Genomic DNA, 21,657 nt, shown 5'->3' on the forward strand with positions numbered 1-21,657 from the left:
ATTAACACGCTAGATAGAAAAATTGAGGCAACTTAATACATGTAAATTATTATTTATGTCTTTTATGTAGTTTGGGTTTATTTTTCTTATGTATTTTGATTGGTGTTTCATTGGAAGTTCCCCCCTTAAAGCAAATTTCCCCTCCCAAGGCAAATGTCTAGATCAGCTACTGCTTTGCATTCTATTTTGAACAAAATTCGTCAGGAAGTATTTATTTGTATTTTGAAAGTATTTTCAAAAACTATTTTGTATTTGAAATATATCAATCGGAGCAAAGTATTTTGTATTTGAAATACAAGCGCAAGAGTATTTTTGTATTTTGTATTTCAAATACCCATATACAGTATTTTGCCCAACTTTGTGCACTTTGCAATTTTCATTGTTTTGAAATCACCTGCCGCAACATCAAATAAATCAGTATATTTATTTTTCTTAATTAATTCTGCTTCGACTAAGATTTTTTCTTTTAATTTTTGCAGTGGGGATACCTTCAAAATCAGACTCAATTTGTTCTGGTACTTATTCTGAGCCGAAAAATATTCAGGATGAGATATTATGTTTTCACAAAGCACACACTTCAAAACGAACGTAATAAACAAGCCAAGCATAGACTTCTTAATATGAACTACATACAAACTAATTTGCGGAGTAGCATAGTACAGATTCAGACCTACCCAAATAAGTCAAAACTCAAAACAAAAGTCGGTACGCTCTTAATTAGAATTGGAAATATACACGTTGCGCAAGATGATATTCAAACTTCAAACTGTTTGAAGAAGTTTGATTTCAAGTCTAACTTAAAGCTATCAAATTCAAGTCAAGTCAAACTTTTTTACAAAAAAAGTTTGGTTTTCAAGTCAAGTCAAGTTTGTTGAGTAAAATCAAACTAGTTTGACTTGATACATCTCTACACGGATCGTCTGACACCGTGTGGTTGCGGATTTTTTATCGAGGTTTACTCTTCTATTATATAGAGTTTCACAGCGCTCTAAACATTTGAAAAATTTCAAAAAGTGACTTCTATTGAACACCAATCATGATGTTTGTTAAATGTTTTTGAACCAGTAAATTCCTCTGTAGAAGCTGTTGAAAAATTACTCAAACTTTTCAAAAATTTGTTTGGAGTCTCCAGAGAGCACCAAAAAATGCAACGGAGTTGGATACTGGGAAACTGAAGCTATATTTTTAGGGTATCTTAATATAATTTACTATTCCCAACAAAAATAGGAAATTACTTTATGGATTTAAATTAAAATTGAATTTAAAAAAGAAATCACAAGTAATATTTACTTATTTACTTTACATGCGCTAGGATTTGAAAAGGTTGATGTAAAGAAGGGGGGTCTAGCGCCATTGTTTAGAGATTAGGTTGGCCCTTTTTTTAGGATTTGGGTTGGCGCCTTTTTTAGGAGACAGTCCGGCCCTGGACACTTTAACTACGATCGTGAAGGTAACATTTTGGCATAAATTGGTAACACTTATTTAGCAGTTGCGGTGTTGACACTACTAGACTAGATTTTGTTTTATTATTTTCTATAAGTATTTGTTTTATTATATTATTGTTTAAATTATCCACAGAGAACGGCAGTTCTCACCAGTGGCGCACAACACCCCTACAAGCGACACTATATATACACGAAATTTTCGATTTTCTAAACCTGACTGAATTGAAAATTGGGCCAAATCCCATCTTAAAGTTTAGGAAAAGACTCGTCCATCTATATGTTACTTCTTCATTTTGGTCCAAGGATGTGGATTTTACGGCCCTTCCCATTTAAAGCCTGTTTTTCGTTCTCGTCCCCAAAACTCCCAAAAATTTCAAAAATTTAAGCCCGACCTTTGCGGCTTCTGATAGCATAGATCATTACCTTTCCAACGCATGTTTAATTTTGAAAATCGGTTATACCATTCAAAAGTTATCGAGCTCAGAAATATGACTCAATTTTTATTTAAAAAATGGAAAATGTTTGTGGATATGTATGTATGTATGTATGTATGTATGTATGTATGTATGTGTGTGGAAAAGTTAAACCGATCTGAATTTTTTTTTCTGTGTTTCAAGAGGGTGTGAGGGCCGATTCAGAACCGGTCTAATTTTTGACTTCTCACTACCCGTAAGTTAGCTAGAGGACTAGGTAAATACAAAATAGCATATTTTTTGGGCGTATATATCTTAGGTTCAAGGAAATACAGGAAAACCGCAAATACGCCAAATCAATAGGGTTGAGTTAAGCTTTCAAATGGCGCCTAAGCGATCAAGCTGAGACATACGCAGTGCTCACCATAGCCAAAAAAACTGAAAAATTAAACTTTGAAAATTTTGGTTTTTCGACAATTACTCAAAATTTAAACCTACGAATTTCGCCAATAACTGAGCGTTTGTAGAAGGACTCAGGACGCGTCTAACGGTGTATACCTTATATCTGGGAAAATTCGAATTTTTAAGTTATAGGCTTCATAAGTATGATCAAATCTATTTCTTATGGGAAAAAACGGTTTTTCAAGCTCAATAATTCCTGTAATACGTTCAGTTATCATACTCGATCTTGGATGCATCAGATACTACTTGTCAATACGTTTCAAATTCATGTTTAGATTTCAACATCAGTTAATTTGTTCAGAAGTTATAGAGCTCCAAAAGTATAATTAGTCCAGGAACTGAAATTTTTCACTTCGCAATTTTTACAGAATGGATCGATTTGCTTAAAAATTTGACAATAAGTAGTGGATAGTCCAAGGATCAAAATCTATATGATGCCGAAAGACGCTTTTACCATGCGGTGGTTGCCATATCATCTCGAGGGTGGCAATTTTTTTTTATATGTTGACCGCAAATGCTGGTAAAAATATTAATTATAACCAAAAAATGTTCATTATACATTTTTTTGATAAAATTAATAGTTTTCGATTTATTAGTTATCGAAGCTGTTAGTTTTATATCGGAAAGATTACCAGATAACGGCAGTTCTCGCCAGTGGCGCAGAAATACACCCCCTACACGCGACATTATTATATATACGAAATTTTCAATTTTCTAAATATGACTGAATTGAAAATTTTGCCAACTCCCATCTTTAAGTTCAGAAAAAGACTCACCCATTCATATGTCAACCATCCATTTTGGTCTAAGGGTGTCGATTTTACGGCCCTTCCTATTTAGGGTCTGTTTTTCGTTCTGGTCCCCAAAACTCCCAAAAACTTCGAAAATTTAAGTCCGACTTTTGCGGCTTCTAACAGTACTGATCATTACCCTTCCAACGCATGTCTAATTTTGAACATTACCAGAGAACGGCAGTTCTCGCCAGTGGCGCACACCCACACCACCCTACACGCGACACTATATATACACAAAATTTTCGATTTTCTAAATCTGACTGAATTGAAAATTGGGTAAACTCCCATCTTAAAGTTCAGAAAAGACTCACCCATTTATATGTCAACCATCGATTTTGGTCCAAGGGTGTAGATTTTACGGCCCTTCCTATTTAGGGTCTCTTTTTCGTTCTCGTCACCAAAACTACCAAAAAGTTTAAAAATTTGTCCAACCTTTACGGCTTCTAATAGAACTGATCATTACCTTTCCAGCGCATGTCTAATTTTGAAAATCGGTTATACCATTCAAAAGTTATAGAGCTTAGAAATGTGACTCAATTTTTATTTAAAAAAGGGAAAATGTTTGTGGATATGTATGTATGTGTGTTTGAAAGTTAAACCGATTTGATATTTTTCTCTGTGTTTAAAGAGGGGGTCAGGGCCGATTTAGAACCGGTGTAGTTTGTTACTTTTGACCACCCATAAGCCAGCTATAGGACTTGGTAGGTACAAAACGGCATATTTTTTGGGGGTATATATATTCGGATCACGAAGAGGCAGGAGAACCGCAAATACATCAAATCAATAGTGTTGACTTAAGCTTTCAAATGGTGTTTAAGCCGTCAGGATCAGACATATACACGGCTCAGTATAGCCGAAAAACTGAAAAACTAAACTTTGAAAATTTTGGTTTTTCGACAATTACTCAACATTTCAACGTACGAATTGCGCCAATAACTTAGCGTTTGTAGAAGGACTCAAGACGAATCTAACGATGTATACCTCATATCCGGGAAAATTCGAATTTTTAGGTTATAGGCTTCATAAATATGATAAAATCTATTTCTTGTCGGAAAAAAGGTTTCGAAAGCTCAATAATTCCTGTAATAGCTTCAGTTATCATACTTGACCTTAGATCCATCAGATACTACTGATTAATACGTTTCAAACTCATGTTTACTGATCAAAATCGGTTAAGCCGTTTAGAAGTTATTAAGATACAAAAGTATAATCCAATTAACGATTATTTCCCAAATGGTTTATGTAGTTGTAGTGGTTACGACGCTAAATTTGATCTGGCAACGGTCAATCCGACTTCATTTACCGGCCATCTCAATATATTTTTTTTTCAATCTATTTCGAATAGAAAAAAATCTAGTGTATATTCGATGGACACTAGATCATTTGGGAGATAATGCAACAAAGGTGACAATTTATAAAGCTTGGCGTGTAATAGAGGAACATTGCATTCAACTTCATACATTTAATTTATAAATACCTTTGAAAAACTCCTGATACAAGAATAAAAAACCGCTAAACGCCGTAAAAATGAGTGGCGCATAAAATATTCCAGCTACAAAAGATCTGATATGAATGTTACGTGGCGCGAAAATGGATTTTCATTTGATGCAAAACAAAATTTTAGTTGTATTTTAAAATATTTTTCCATAATATTTGCTAAATTTGAAGTAAACGCGCCACAAAAGAGTTTCAAAATTCAAACTGTATCAAAGTTACTCTTTTGTGGCGCGTTTACTTCAAATTTAGCAAATATTATGGAAAAATATTTTAAAATAAAACTAAAATTTTGTTTTGCATCAAATGAAAATCCATTTTCGCGCCACGTAACATTCATATCAGATCTTTTGTAGCTGGAATATTTTATGCGCCACTCATTTTTACGGCGTTTAGCGGTTTTTTATTCTTGTTTACTTTAACGTCAGATTATTCCTTAATTCTTGTTTTATATTTCTAATGTTTTTATTTATTTACATTGAATATTAATTTGTTTTGATGTATAATCTACTTTTTTCAGAATTCTGTGATATATTTTATTTAAAATTAATTCAGGATTTTTTTGTAATTTGGTAACGATGTCAACCTAGATCTCTGATGTAGATAACGACGTGCATTTGGATTTATATTGTACCAACTGTATACACTGATAACATGATTAACGATTTCTCAAGACGCTTCCATTGGAATAATGGACTAAGACCTTGTTGCACTAGTTGCACTATCGTGCCTATGGGCCATTCCACGAACATACGCCTGTTTTGGATTACTTCGATAACGAATATTTTACTGTGAAACATAAGAAGTACGAAAGTAAATGGCGCTAATATTATTCCAATAAACAACAATGTAATTTGCAATTTACTTTCGTGCTTCTTATTTTGCACAGTAAAATATTCGTTGTCGAAGTAATCCAAAACAGGCGTATGTTCATGGAATAGGGTATATTATTTAATCTGGCATTAGAAAAAATAATTCGAAAATCCCAGATTAATACGAATGGTACTATCTTTAACAAATCAGTACAAATTGTCGGATAGGGGAAACGTGGGTACATTGAGACGAAAAAATTTTGGTCTTCATATTTTTTTTCAAAATGTTTTTTTTTACTAAAGTATGGCGAAAAGACAGGACTAGGTTAATTGGTAATACATATGAACACTTAAAGTACTAAAAATATCGTATAGAAAAAAGTTTCACTTAAACAAAATAATAGGTGCAATTGTCTCACTGTACCCTTCCTTGGGAGAACAGTGAGACAACAGTATCTGTTTGATTTATTATTGTTCAAACTAATAGACAGTCTACTTAAATCAAAATTTATTGCTGTTTTTAAGACTTGTTACAAAAAGAGAAGAAAAACACACTTTGGACCACTCATACATACTTTAAGAAATATTATATGATCAGTTACTAAATTAACAAAACAATGACGCCCTCTGGTAACATGCGGTTCTTTTAATATTTTAACAAGTTGACATGCAGAAATAGTACAAATGTCCGTCACATTAGGAAATACAAAACATTTATAGTTTTTTGACCTTTTTTTCATAAAGTTAACTTCAACAGACTTAATATTGTATTTTACCACTTGTCCCACAAAATACTTTTTCACTGTTTTTTTTTGCATCATAATCAAGTCTAACCAATATGAAATCTTTGACTTGAATCCTTGAAATTATGACTGGGTCAACTGTTAAATTGGCAAAATCTTCTTCGTCATCATCTGAATTTTCAAGGCCCATTGAACTATCTGAATCGTGAACGGAAAATTTTGAAGAAGAAGGGTCATCAGATTATATCATTTTTTCCTCTTTGGAATCATTAACCTTTGACCATATATTTACCTTAACATTTTCAATCGCCGTCTTCTTTATTCTAATTTCTTGTAGCTCGTCTTTCTCTGGTGTATCTGTAGCGATCATTGTCTTTCCCTTTCTTATTGTTTTGGGTATTGCTGGTACGTTGGCTTTCTTTGGATATCTTCGCATTTCCACAGGACTCACAAATTGTAGTTTCACATCTTTTTCTGGTGTCTTTTCCTTTGTTCGTCAAGTTGATGAAGCTGAGTTTCACTAGTAGAAGTAGAAGGTAATTCTTCCAACGATTCTGGCGGAGGTGGTCTATCCGTCACATGACTTGCCAGAAAATGTCCTTCGTTAAAGACATGTCGATCAAATGGAAACATACCTGTTTTCTTAAAAACTGCAGCTATGTTTACAGTGGTCATTGCTAGGAGATAGGCCACTCCTACAAATGATGCCACATGATATATAGTTGCTGGTGTTGCTGGATTAGTTTTATGCCACGAACGTAAGTCATTGTAAAAGATATGAAAAGGTTTTAGAATACTTACATCAATCGGCTGTAATTTGTGTGTACAATGAGGAGGAACTGTCAGGATTTTAACACCATTCTCTCTGCACAAATTAATTCCTTCTATTGAGATGTGACTCTCATGATTGTCCATTATTAAGAGCGAAGGGTTTTCTTTTGAACTTAAGGTGTGTTTGATAAAATACTTCAATACTTCTATAAAGCACTGCGTTTTCATCCAGCCGGCTTTCGTAGCCAGTCCTAAGGTGCCCGGAGGAGCTCCTACCAACATGTGACTTTTAAAATGCACCCGTGTAAATACCATCACAGGTGGCACTGCACTACTACAGGCGTTTACGATGCAGTACGTTGTAACTAAAGATCCTCGTTCGCAGTGGCGGCTCGTGGCCTTGGAGACAGGGTCGGCAAGGTTTTTTTGTCTCATATAGGTATACATCAAACTAAAAGGCTTATTGGGGCCGTGCAAGTTCGGCAAAGCGACCTCTATTTGTACGCTCTGTACTTTTATTCTCACTTTTAATTATATTGGCCAATTATATTAGTCCTGGTTGCTGGATAATTGTCAAGACCATAGTCCAAAAAAATATTAAGAAGAAAAAATAAGATGCAGGTTATGTTTAGCAAACGTAAACAATTGTATGTAGTAAATAAAATCAGTTACTAAAATGCAGTACTGCAAGCAAAATACAATTAATTAAATTTACCTTTATATAATAATTGCATATCATATCAATATTGTGGAGCAATATATAATTTTTCTGCGTCAATGACAGAAGGTATGAAATATACGTCAATTTGACAATATGAATTATTTAAGATAGTTGCAATATTTCTCCGCGACTCGCGCACGGTCGTTTCTCGTTTCCCTTTCCAAGTACTTGCACACCGCGAATAGGAGATTTTGTTGTTTTTTGTTTTTTTTTTATTTGCTTTACTTGACATTCTCTCTTGTTTCATGGTGTTTCGACAATACGTGTTGATTCTTTTGAGACAAGATAAATCCCGTTTATTTGAGGCAGAAATTGGTGGTAATAAGAAAATTGATGAACAGTTTGATGTAATGAATTGCAGTACTTACTACATAGAATTATACATACATATTTTGTAACTTATCCCACTTTCTGAAAATATTTGGATCGGCATAATTTTTAAGTACCTAACTTGTAATAATAAATATCTTGGAAATTCTTTGGCGAAGGTAACTTTTAAATTTTGAATCATCAAAGAGGTCAAAAATTTGCAAATCTTCAAAATTCGAAAAACGAATACCTATCTATTTGCATATAATAGTAGGTATCCAAAATTTCAAGATATACCTACTCGTTTTTCGAGATATGTATTATGTCGTTGTCTTTTTTGGGATGGTTCGGAAATATCAAGCGAATCCAAAACGTCACTGGGTATATATTGGAAACTACTATCATTACGAAAATCTCTGAGATTTTGCACCAGCTTTCGTATTCTATTTTTGGAATTAATAATGTCAGTTGACTGATTTTGAACAACAATGAATATCTTGGGCAAACTCTTAAATTAAAAATATTTAAAAGAATATTAAAAGAGTAATTATTTAATAAAGTTCTCAAGGATTGCTTCACGGATTGAGGTATCGCCACTTTCAAAATCGTCGCCTTCGATAATAAAATCAAAAACTTCCAAAACCTGTTCACGAAAATCTGCTACAGATACTAAAACTACCAGAGATATGAGATAATCTGCTTAGATAAAACTAACCGAGATTTAAAATTCGCGTCTGACAAACTATTCGCTTTTTTTCGAAACAAATTTGTTCTAAAGCAGTAATCCGTTTAGGTGAGCTAAACTGGCAAGAAAAGACGATGGTATCATGCAAAACTAAATTCATTATATGCGCATAATAGTGAGTAAATAAAGCTTGTGATGCAATAGTTTTAACTTTTGCCTGGAGACCATTCAATTCACCACACATCACAGCAACGCCGTCATAAGATTGCCCCAGTTTGCCCTACCAATTTATTTTTGATATCAAAAAATTTTAATCTGTTCTTTAAAACACCAAAAATCTATTCTGCCTTATTGCTTTTACTCACGTCTCTAAAACCTAAAAACCTCTCATAAATATTACCACGTAACGCGTACCGAACAACAATAATTGATAATTGTGAATGACATGATAATCAGAAAGTTTCATCTACTTCCAGCGAAAAGCAAATGGTTTTCTAAATCTCAGATTCAATAACGTTATTCAAAAGGTAACTATTTGATAATGTATATTAGTTCATTATGTATTACGAATACACTTCGAATCGGAAATTAAATATTTCTAAAACAATTTTATTAATTCTCTATAATTACTTTGATTTTTAACAAATGCTTCGATCCATCATGTCCACTAAATGATAATTCCTGACAACTTAAAAAAATTACAATATCAATTAAACGACGTAAAACGGCGTGATTATTTTTGACAATTTCTGCCGATGATTCCAAATAAAACACCGACCGGCAGACTTAAAATGTGCCGTACCTGCCGCTTATGCCTACGGAGAGAATGTATGTTCGCTTGCTCATCGACTTGTTATTTCGTTGAGTTTTACGTGTAAATCGTCAAGCTACGGATAAGTTGGGTACGGCTAGCCGAAAAGTCAGATAAATGGCTAGGATCATTCATTTTTTGAGAAGTTATTATGCGCAGGGATCACTTAACGCTCGGATTGATCAAATCCTATTAAAAACCATGAATAAAATTTAGTCTGTATTATCTGACAGATTTTTTTTACTTCACAGATACAAATATTAAAAAAATCTATATCTATAAATGTGTGGGGCGGCACTGCCAACCCTGCCGACCCTGACCGGCCGCCACTACTCGTTTGCCACTTTGAATTGTCGAAACTTGCTTGACGCCCTTTTAGGCTAGAACCTTAGTTGAACTGTTTGCGACTGTCAAAGTCCCCGTTTCATCCAGGTTATAAATTCTCAGACCATTTGAAAAATTTTCGTGCCTTCTTAAAACATTTTCTAGTTTTTCAAAAAATAATTTTACATTAGCAGGATTAAATCCTGCTGCCCTAGCTAAACTACAACCTTCGGGGGTTCGTAGGCTCAAATTTGGATGCCGTTTTCGAAATCCTTTGTACCAATCTATTGATCTTGCTTGGCCTGACTGTTCCCAATTGTCCGGTAGGTTCATATTATTAGCTTTGGCCAGATCATAGGCTAACTTGCGACAGTCCGTTACAGTTAGCCCATAAAACATCTCTGAGCAAATCAGAATGTATTAAACAAAAACTTCTTCTAACTGTGACGAAAAAATTTGTTTAACTTTGTAGTTAGGACTCATCCTACAAGTAGGGTGTTCTTTGTATTGTTTTACATATCTGCTTAAAGTTTGGAAACTTAAGTTTGTTTCCCTAGCAGCACGGCGTATTTTCATACCATCCATTTGTACCCAAAAATTCCGCCTCCCTCATTTGTTCGTCCGTGAACCGACCTACGGTTTTTGCAGTTTTCTTGGGACGCACCATACTGCAAATAAACAATGACTAGTTTAGTTAGTTTAATTTTTTACCAAAAGGAAAATAACAATTTTATAAGGGAACAGTGAGACAAATTATAAAATGTCCCACTGTACCCACATCACATTTTTTTCAGGTAAACGACTTAAAAATGTTTCTGAAACTAAAGGCGAATTTAGACTATTCACTTTAGATGTACACTGTGGATGATTCATCTGCAATGAAAGGTATAAACATACTCTTCATCTACATTTCATCCAAGATGCACATCCAAAGTAAACAGTGAAAAAAGTAGAAGGTGTTCTGTGATGTTGGGGGTTGCTGGACGAAGACACTATCCCGAACAAACAAACTTAAACTTTTTACATAACTTTATTCTTACCAGGTTAAAGGTACAATTACAACTACGTCGACCGACATTATCGTTAGGATAGGTCAAGGTGACCCATATCTCGGTAACTATATCCCCTGACTACGCGCCAGCAGAGTTCAGCGAACACACTGATCCAACAACGATGTCTCAGGTACTCGACCTTCCCACTTATATCTATTATATTAAAAACAATGCCCATATGTATTACCATATATGGTTATGCTATACGTATTTCAATAATGACGTGTGCTTTGTTTGCAGTCTTGCGAATGAGTTGAATACTTTGAACTTTGCTACTGTCGTAATAAATTATACAAATTGCAACTATAATATTGACCTTATTCTTATAACAAATAAATTAGGAAAATTCCGTGAGGGTTGTCGTGTACCATCACATCTCTCTGGGCGGGGAAAAGATGAAAGGGAATTTCAGTAACAATTTCCTTTCATCTCTATTTTATATTATTTATGCTGACTGACGTCTCTCCTTTATAAGAAAATTAAACAAACATATTAAAAGAAAATGAGAAAAGAAAAAAAATGAGATATATAAATATGTACACTGAACCTTAAGTACTAGTAAAAGTCTTATGGTGGACTATTATTACACTTTTACACTATAACACTTTTCAGTACTTAAATAAGTAAGTGAGTAATTATATTATAAAAAAAATAAAAATGTCAATATGAAAATTAAAAAAAAATAGTCATCAAACTTACTTCATAAGCAGTTAAACTGTATTGTATTAAAAAGAAAAATTACTCACGAATATGGGTTCATGTGTCTATGCATTTGGTCCTGGATTCTGGGCGTCTAACCTCAGCATCTCCATTGATTTAGATACTTCCTGTCGGATGTGGCGTCGAAGCTGCTTCTTCCATCGTCGATACAGTAGCCATCCGACGATGATTATGGCCAGGCTGAACGATACAATTCCCAAAACTCCAGGGATTGATAGCTTCTCGTTTTCGCCGGTTTCAGCTGTCACACCTCCGCTGTTGCCTGCTTGGTTTATGAAGATCTGTTCCTCTTTTTCTTTATTCTGGTTGTTTCCCATCTTACGTGTAGAGCTGCATACCTCAATCTATATGCGAACCAGAAAACTCCATTCTTTAACTTAAGGCACGGGTCGCCATGTGGTGTTGGGGGTTGCTGGACGAAGACACTATCCCGAACAAACAAACTTACATAACTTTATTCTTACCAGGTTAAAGGTACAATTACAACTACGTCGACCGACATTATCGTTAGGATAGGTCAAGGTGACCCATATCTCGGTAACTATATCCCCTGACTACGCGCCAGCAGAGTTCAGCGAACACACTGATCCAACAACGATGTCTCAGGTACTCGACCTTCCCACTTATATCTATTATATTAAAAACAATGCCCATATGTATTACCATATATGGTTATGGTATACGTATTTCAGTAATGACGTGTGCTTTGTTTGCAGTCTTGCGAATGAGTTGAATACTTTGAACTTTGCTACTGTCGTAATAAATTATACAAATTGCAACTATAATATTGACTTTATTCTTATAACAAATAAATTAGGAAAATTCCGTGAGGGTTGTCGTGTACCATCACATCTCTCTGGGCGGGGAAAAGATGAAAGGGAATTTCAGTAACAATTTCCTTTCATCTCTATTTTATATTATTTATGCTGACTGACGTCTCTCCTTTATAAGAGAATTAAACAAACATATTAAAAGAAAATGAGAAAAGAAAAAAAATGAGATATATAAATATGTACACTGAACCTTAAGTACTAGTAAAAGTCTTATGGTGGACTATTATTACACCTTTACACTATAACACTTTTCAGTACTTAAATAAGTAAGTGAGTAATTATATTATAAAAAAAATAAAAATGTCAATATGAAAATTAAAAAAAATAGTCATCAAACTTACTTCATAAGCAGTTAAACTGTATTGTATTAAAAAGAAAAATTACTCACGAATATGGGTTCATGTGTCTATGCATTTGGTCCTGGATTCTGGGCGTCTAACCTCAGCATCTCCATTGATTTAGATACTTCCTGTCGGATGTGGCGTCGAAGCTGCTTCTTCCATCGTCGATACAGTAGCCATCCGACGATGATTATGGCCAGGCTGAACGATACAATTCCCAAAACTCCAGGGATTGATAGCTTCTCGTTTTCGCCGGTTTCAGCTGTCACACCTCCGCTGTTGCCTGCTTGGTTTATGAAGATCTGTTCCTCTTTTTCTTTATTCTGGTTGTTTCCCATCTTACGTGTAGAGCTGCATACCTCAATCTATATGCGAAATAGAAAACTCCATTCTTTAACTTAAGGCACGGGTCGCCATGTGGTGTTGGGGGTTGCTGGACGAAGACACTATCCCGAACAAACAAACTTACATAACTTTATTCTTACCAGGTTAAAGGTACAATTACAACTACGTCGACCGACATTATCGTTAGGATAGGTCAAGGTGACCCATATCTCGGTAACTATATCCCCTGACTACGCGCCAGCAGAGTTCAGCGAACACACTGATCCAACAACGATGTCTCAGGTACTCGACCTTCCCACTTATATCTATTATATTAAAAACAATGCCCATATGTATTACCATATATGGTTATGGTATACGTATTTCAGTAATGACGTGTGCTTTGTTTGCAGTCTTGCGAATGAGTTGAATACTTTGAACTTTGCTACTGTCGTAATAAATTATACAAATTGCAACTATAATATTGACCTTATTCTTATAACAAATAAATTAGGAAAATTCCGTGAGGGTTGTCGTGTACCATCACAGTTCCTACTTTTGATGAAATGGTTGGATGATTCTTCCACAATGAACCACTAGTGTAAAGTGTAAACTTGTTTTTTTCGGTAGTTTTGTCATAAATTTATATTTTGATACCTGCGTAAAATTACTTTTCAGTGGAAAGATGAACGTAAGTAATCATGAGTGCCTGTAGAATAATAAATCTGAGGACTACCATAAAATAAATACTTTTTGTAAAAATGCAAACCGGTCACTACTAAAACAGCTACATTTATCTAGATTAAATATAGGCGACATAAAATCAAAAATAAAAAACTATCCACACTCGCTATTATTGTTGAGTTAGCAAAAGTTAGGAAGTCAGAAAAGAGTGGAGCAGAAAGCGCTGATGTTTATCCTCCTCGTTTATTGTGGATGAAAGAGGCAAACTCCCTGATTTTTTTCTAATTTTCGACAGTTTTCTAGTAATGCTTTACTTATTAACTCCACGCCAGGACTATTCGCCATTTTGAAAAGACTGTGAAATGAATTCCGTCAGTGAAAATGTAAATTGCTGACCTTTTCAATCTACACTTTCACTATTAATCTATCATCCGCAGCGTACACGTAAAGTGAATAAGTCTAAATTCGTCTTAATGCCTAAGAAAATAACATGATTTAGACTTACCTTAAATACGTAACTATCGATTACTATCAACACCACAATTTTATTGTTAATAGTTTTTTTCATACAAACTTTAAAATTGCGAGCAAAACATTTACTTTGACAATACTGAACACCAGTGGCGGCTCGTGATTTTTACAATAGGGGAGGCTATACCTAACTGTAAAATATCTAGACAAAGCACTAGCAAAAAAATGCGCCAAAAAATGTAATTTAAGGCTCCATCTTTTGACCATTTTTTATTTACATTTCATAATATCATCCTAATTCATAATTTCATGATATCATATCATTTTAAAAATAGTTAGTCTAATAGTAAAAGTTTAATACCAAAGTTTGTGTCGTTTATTTGTTAACAATTCCATCTATTTGTAAATAGATACCTATGCATATCAAAATAAATACAGATTTGAAGTTTTGCAGTCCATACATAATGAAGCTTCAATTTTTTTAAGATACTCAACTGAATTTTTTTAATTTTAAACGCGGCCTACTGCGAATTCAAAAACACGATAAATTACCGATATTTTGCTTTGAGTTAGAGATATCGGAAAAAGTTATTTGAGCAAGTTGTTCCAAATATTATTTATTATAACCCCACATACCAAATTTCATAACAAAATTCGCACTTTTAGATTTTTCATTATTTTTAGTCAGGACCCTAAAATTCGTTGTCCCGAGACGCACCCAACCACCCAACGGAGCTGAGAAGCTACACTGCCTCCCTTGGTATATCTCCGGGCAGCGTGTGATGGCGCCGTAGATGCCACTGTTAGGAGACCGGATCTCCTTAAACGCCTGCTGCGCAGCACCGAGCATTAGCAACGGAGAAAGCTGGGCTTCTCGGCTCCGTTCGTGCATCTCGGGATAACCCAGGGGCTGTCTACCTACAATAAAAACTGAGACGCGATCATGCGTTCTAATGCTAATGCTCCGTACGTATGGATAATTAGTGATAATATGGAATTTACACGTTGTATAATAGTGAGAGTAATTGTTGTTTTCGCGATTCATGATAAACAAAACAGTATAGTGTGTAAAAAATTTATGGGGAGGCTGAGCCTCCCTTGCCTCCTCTGACGAGCCGCCACTGTGAACACTTGACATCGACTAAGAACAAAATGCTTCAAACTGTCACTGTTTCTAAAAGATCTTTAGACAAGGAAAATGTCATAGTCATACAGCCAACTTAGTTTTTATGTAGTGGTGCCAACAATCGAAATTCAATTTACCAAATATTGGCAAATGTCTCACTGTTCCCTCTTTTCCCCTACGCAGATGACATAGACATCATAGGTAGGTCCACAGTCCACAGAATCTCTAACTGAAGCATTTCGGTCGTTTAGAGCATCTGCACAGAGAATGGGACTAAATATAAATGTTCAAAAGACCAAAATATATGTGTTGCACTAGGTCAAGCAACCCGATACCTACAAGAATAATAATTGACGACCTAGAACTGAAAGGAGTCGACACCTTCAAATACATCGGCTTGCTCTTAACTAAGATAACAAGGTCAGTGAAAAATTAAAGGAAGAATAGTTTTGGCCAATAAGTATTAATATGGCTTAATAGCTCGACCAAAGAATAATCTGACCCCAAAAACAATAAAGGAAGGATGAAAATTTGGTAATAGGTAGATGAAATTGTCTATTATTACACTTATAAGAAAAAGTTTACAATTCTACACCCCCTCCATTTTACAAAAATTCTTCGGGGGTGAAAAAATGTACATTCAAAAAAGTGCGGAATTGGATAAAATGGCTAATTCTAAGCAACTTTTGTTCTATATAGTTTTTTCACTAAGTCAATATTTTTCGAGTTATTTTAGAGTGAATATGTTCGTGTTTAACAAAAAAAAAACATGTTTTTGGGCAGTTTTTTGCAAATAACTAAAAAAATAAGTATTTTATCGAAAAAACTAATCCTAGCAAAAATATAGCTTATAAAAAAGGGAAAAATGTATGCATGAAGTATGTAGACCCAGTAGAAGCAAAGTTGTAGCTAATGAAAAGTAGGTTCTTATTCGTCAAATTCCAAATCGAATATTTCAACGTGAAATAACCAAAAAACGGAGCACTTTTCGGGAAAAACTCATGACATCGGGATTAGAAGGTGATTTTCACGATTCTTTTTACCAAAAAAATAAAAGAGACCAACAATATTTTGAGCGTAACTCACTTACTTTTAATGTTAGAAGTTTTTTTAAAAAACAGAAATAAACCTTTTTTAAAACACTTTAAAAAAGTTGTAATGAATTTTCCCCGAAAAGTGTTCCGTTTTTTGATTATTTCACGTTGAAATATTCAATTTGGAATTTGACGAATAAAAACGTATTTTTCATGAGCTACAACATTGTTTTTGCTGGATCTATAGACTTTAAAGGCCGCGTCTCACCATCAAATAATTTGATCAAACAGTTTGAGCAAACTCCGGAAGTACGTCAAAGTGACGTCACAATTGCAGTTTTTTTGAAATTCTAAAAATCTGTGCTCTCACTATCAGTCTAGTTTGATCAAATTTTTTGTATTGAGTTGTCTAACTTGTTTGTACTTTATTTAAAATTAAAATTTTTCATGATTATCCACAATGAACACTCAGGATGTGACGTCACTAACTGTCACTTTCAGTTTGCTCAAACCAGTTTGATCAAATTATTTGATGGTGGGACGCGGCCTTAAGAATACAAAACTCTTTTGATTTTGTCTACATTTTTAATAAAAATATTTTTTCGATAAAATACTTATTTTTTGAGTTACTTGCGAAAAACGGCCCAAAAACATGTTTGTTTTTATTAAAAATGAACGTATTCATTCACACATAACTCAAAAAGTATTGATTTGTGAAAAAACTCTATAGAACAAAACTTGCTTAGAATTAGTAATTTTATCTAATTCCGGACTTATTCTGAATGTATATTTTTTCACCCCCGAGAAGGGGATGCACCCCCAATTTTTGTAAAATGGAGGGGATGTAGAATTGTAAACTTTTACTTTTATAATAATAGACAATTTCAACTACCTATTCCCAAATTTTCATCTTTCCTTTATTTTTTTTGAGGTTTTGGTAAAGTTTTGTGTTCTTTGATTGGGCTATAAGAAGACAGATGGCGTCAAAACTACCTATAAAAATTAAATTGTCTGTATACAAAACACTAATAAGACCAGTGCTAACATATGGTTCAGAAACTTGGTCACTTACTCAGAATGACCAAGAACTGCTCAAACGTTTTGAGCGAAAAATCCTAAAGGCGCATTTAAATCAAAGCGTGGCGAATGGATTTAGTGTCCGCAGTCATATAAACCCAAACAAACAACAACAAATCAAAGCGAACACGAAGGAACGAATTCGTAGGTGTTCACTTGGTCATTCGTTCGCTACAAAGTAGGGCCATTTACATTGAAGCGAACGTTCGCATTCGTTGATGATCCGGAGTGCATATTGCCCGCAGATGTTTTTAAGATGGGCTGATGGGCCAGTGCCAGTCACACATTGTGTTTAAGTTTATTTTCGTGTTTCTTGCTGGGTAAATTTTAATACAATAATAGCTTACAAAAATAGCAGGTAGCAGGTATTATATGCTGTTTGAGGGAGCTTAGAAAATAACATATGTAATAAAGAACCAGCTTTCTTAAAATTCTTCCTCGAAAAAGTTACTTGCTCTTGATAATATGATTATATTATGTTCAAATAATAAATTGTAAAATTGGTGTATCAAAATAAATTTGCTTTTAATTCATTTTAGCAATTAATTTGATTTGGTTACCTCATTAGTGTTTCTGGGTTGAAATTTATCCAATAAAAACATTAGGCTTTTAAAAGCAAACCACTTCGAACCCTCTTTTTGTCTTTCTCGTCTAAATGATGCCAGAAGCTAATTCATTTTTTTAGTTCAGAGACATCACAACCCATTCCTATAGAAATGTTAAAACAAGCATCAGTTTTTCTGTTTATTATTTTATATAGCTTCGATTTTGGGTTTCATAGGCATATTCCATATTGCAAAATTATGTTTTCACAACTACACAATAAACAACCCTCTCAAACTAATGTTTGTAAATAAATTAAATCAGTACTTCTAAACGAATTCGTTCGCTACCGTCTATTCACTGTCCACATTGAACAACGATTTCCTTTGATGATTCGCTCACTTACCGACATCGGTTAGAACATGTGCGAATGCGAACGAATTTGTTCGGTCGTGCCCGATTCGCTGTACAAATACAATAAAGTTAACGAACGAATTCGTTCGTTCGTTCGTGTTCGCTTTGATTTAAATGCGCCTTAAGAAGAACATATGGAGAGATAAAAGAACAAGGTTTGTGGCGCAGGCGTTACAACTTTGAGTTGTATAGAAGTTTTGGAGAACCTGATGTAGTAAAAGTCATTAAGGTAGCACGCCTTAAATGGATAGGGCATGTAATCACACGAGCGGAAGATGCCATAGTCAGAAAATTTTTTGATCGAAGAGGACGGATAGGACAATGAGCAAGATGAAGACCGAGTTACCAAGACAACTTAGAGAATGATTTAAAATCTATTGGAATTAGAGTATGGAGAAGAGTTATCAAAGACAGTTACCAAAGAAGACTTTGGCTCATGAAGAGCTGTGACGCCACTGATGATGATATGATAATATGATGTCACCAAACACAATTTACATTAGAACAAGTTTACATGTTAAACTATTAATGTATATAGTGAAAGCATCTGTCAGGAAGCCCTTTTGCAAGCAAATGACGGAATCGTAATCAACAGAGAGGTTGTAAATAATATTCGATACGCGGACGACACTGTACTAGTTGCAAGAACAGTAGAAGAATTACAACGATTACTTACAAACATAAATATTGCTTGCAACAATTATGGCATAAACATTAATATCAAAAAACCAAGTATATGGTCTTCAGTAAAATCATGACACAACCAGCACATATTAGTATAAACGGCATTCATATTGAAAAAGTATCAAGTTACAAATACTTGGGAACTTTAATAAACGAAACTGGAGACCAAAACAATGAAATAAAAAGACGTATCGAAATTGCCAGGGCCACCTTCATAAAGATGAGAAAATTCTTCTGCAACAGAGATATAAGCATCCCTCTACGATTAAGAGTGCTAAGAGGATACGTATTTAACACGCTATTATACGGTGTAGAGGCCTGGACTCTCAAACAGAACAACATAAAAAATATTGAAAGTTTCGAGATGTGGTGCTACCGTCGAATGCTGAAGATAAGTTGGGTTGAAAGAATCACAAATCTTGAAGTAATACGAAGGATAGGAAGAGATCCAGAAATTTTGTTAACGATAAAACGAAGAAATCTCGAGTATTTGGGTCACCTGATGAGAGGTCATAAATATGCATTACTTCAAAATATAATGCAAGGAAAAATAGAAGGAAAACGGAATCCAGGCCGTAGAAGAATGTCATGGTTGCGGAATTTGAGAGAGTGGTTTGGCTGCACCACTAATGAACTTTTTAGGTCAGCTGTAAACAAAGTCAGGGTAGCCTTGATGATTTCCACTCTCCGATAGGAGTGGCACAAGAAGAAGAAGACATGTTAAACGCGATCATTTAATAAACATGCTTTATAACAGCTTATGGCTTAAACTGGTTTATATGTTTTTTTTTAATACGTTTCGTTCACTCAGCGTCACTGATATCAAAATCACACAGCGTTGCCATTTGCCAACTTGACATTTAAAAAATAATTCACATATTATGTATTTACTACTCTAATGTTTTGGCAACGCTGTGGGGTTCTGATAGCAGAAATCTTAAATGGCATAAGCGTATTTTTGTAATAGAAAAACTATAGAAAACTTTTTTCTTTTGTTCTTTTTTATAATACAACAACTGTTATTCGTTTTAGCCTGCAGTCGGAAAATTTTTATGCAATGGTAACCGAAGAACGTCATGCTCCCTTGGTATGATTGTCCCTACGGAAAATAATACAAATATCCATTCTAACTCACATTGTTTAAAAAGAGCCATACAATTTATTAGATATTTGAGAGATCAGTTTCAACAAGTGTCTGTCGACGATATTGATCAAAAATGCGAAGTTGCTGCTTTAGGATCTCATTTTCCAGATATACATAAATTTCCAAAAGTTCAATTGGGTAAATATTCTATTTATTCGGTTTTTGCCAATTTTTTATTTGATCTATTTAAAAAAAAATGAGATCAGACTATTTTGTAACAACCATATCAATAACTGAAGTTTTAGTAGTGCAGTCAGTGAGGGTATTTGGCTCCGAAGTCTATCCTACTACATCAAGTTACTTAATATTTTTTCTGTAAGTAGGGAATAGCTGAAGAAACAAAGTCTACCCTATATCCTACGTCGTTTCTATCTGGTGGAAATTTTTTTTGTCAAAATAACCACAGAGAGAACCTGGCTAGAAAACCTAATTATAAGCAAAAACTGTTCTATACAGGATGAGGCAGATAACTGGCCTATTAGAAATATCTCGAGAACATAAGGCAACAGAATCATGAAAATTGGAATAAGGGGGTTTTGAAGGATGATCTATTAAATGAAAATATTTTCATCTCTTTGCAACTTCCGGTTATACCGGAAGTTGCTTATGACTTCGTTTTTTTAAATGGGACACCCTGTATATTTTTACATTTTTGGATTCTCTTCAATGTCTTCTTTCCTAAAATATGAGGTTTTGTAATATTATACAGGGTATTTTAAAAGATAATTACGTTTTTTTTATTAATTTCGTAGCAATATTCACACCCTGTAGAATTGTAGTAGTTTGACATCTAAAACTCTACTTACGTTCAAATGATTTTTAATATACTCTACTATTGTTAAGAATCATTAGTATAGCTAAATTTTTAATTTTAGTATACAGGGTTGGTCGAAACTCGGAATGAGTATTTTCTGAGTTTTCTTAAATGGAACACCCTGTATTTTAGTATTGTAGTGAAATGATATTTTATGGTACTTTTTTATTTCTTAAGCATTCCCTATACCTAACTACTTTAATTTGTGCTTAATTGTTAATCGCACCAACAATCTTAACTAAGAAGGTATTTCGATAGCTAAACCATTATTGGTAATTTTAAGGACCAGTCTGGATTAATATGTATTTATTTCGGAAAAATTATTTGGGATTGAGTATTTTCACGGCCAACCTAATAAAATTTTACGTATTTTTTGTTGCAATTAATGTTTAGCTTGAATCACCAATAACTCACAAATTAAAGCAGTTAGGTATAGGGAATGCTTAAGAAATAAAAAAGTACTATAAAATATCATTTCACTACAATACAAAAATACAGGGTGTCCCATTTAAGAAAACTCAGAAAATACTCATTCCGAGTTTCGACCAACCCTGTATACTAAAATTAAAAATTTAGCTATACTAATGATTCTTAACAATAGTAGAGTATATT

At 34.1% G+C, this 21,657-nt stretch overlaps 1 protein-coding gene across 1 annotated transcript in view; it reads left to right on the top strand.

The window, feature by feature from the left end:
• The window catches only part of LOC126881202 (uncharacterized), a 57,153-nt gene that overhangs the window by 19,990 nt on the left and 15,506 nt on the right, over positions 1-21,657 (top strand). The window contains exon 4 of the mRNA XM_050645307.1: positions 20,120-20,369. Coding sequence (XP_050501264.1) covers positions 20,120-20,369 — 250 coding nt within the window. The remainder of the gene's footprint in view (positions 1-20,119; positions 20,370-21,657) is intronic.

This window comes from Diabrotica virgifera, chromosome 3 (genome assembly GCF_917563875.1).
Source record: "Diabrotica virgifera virgifera chromosome 3, PGI_DIABVI_V3a".
NCBI classification, from domain to species: Eukaryota; Metazoa; Arthropoda; class Insecta; order Coleoptera; family Chrysomelidae; genus Diabrotica; species Diabrotica virgifera.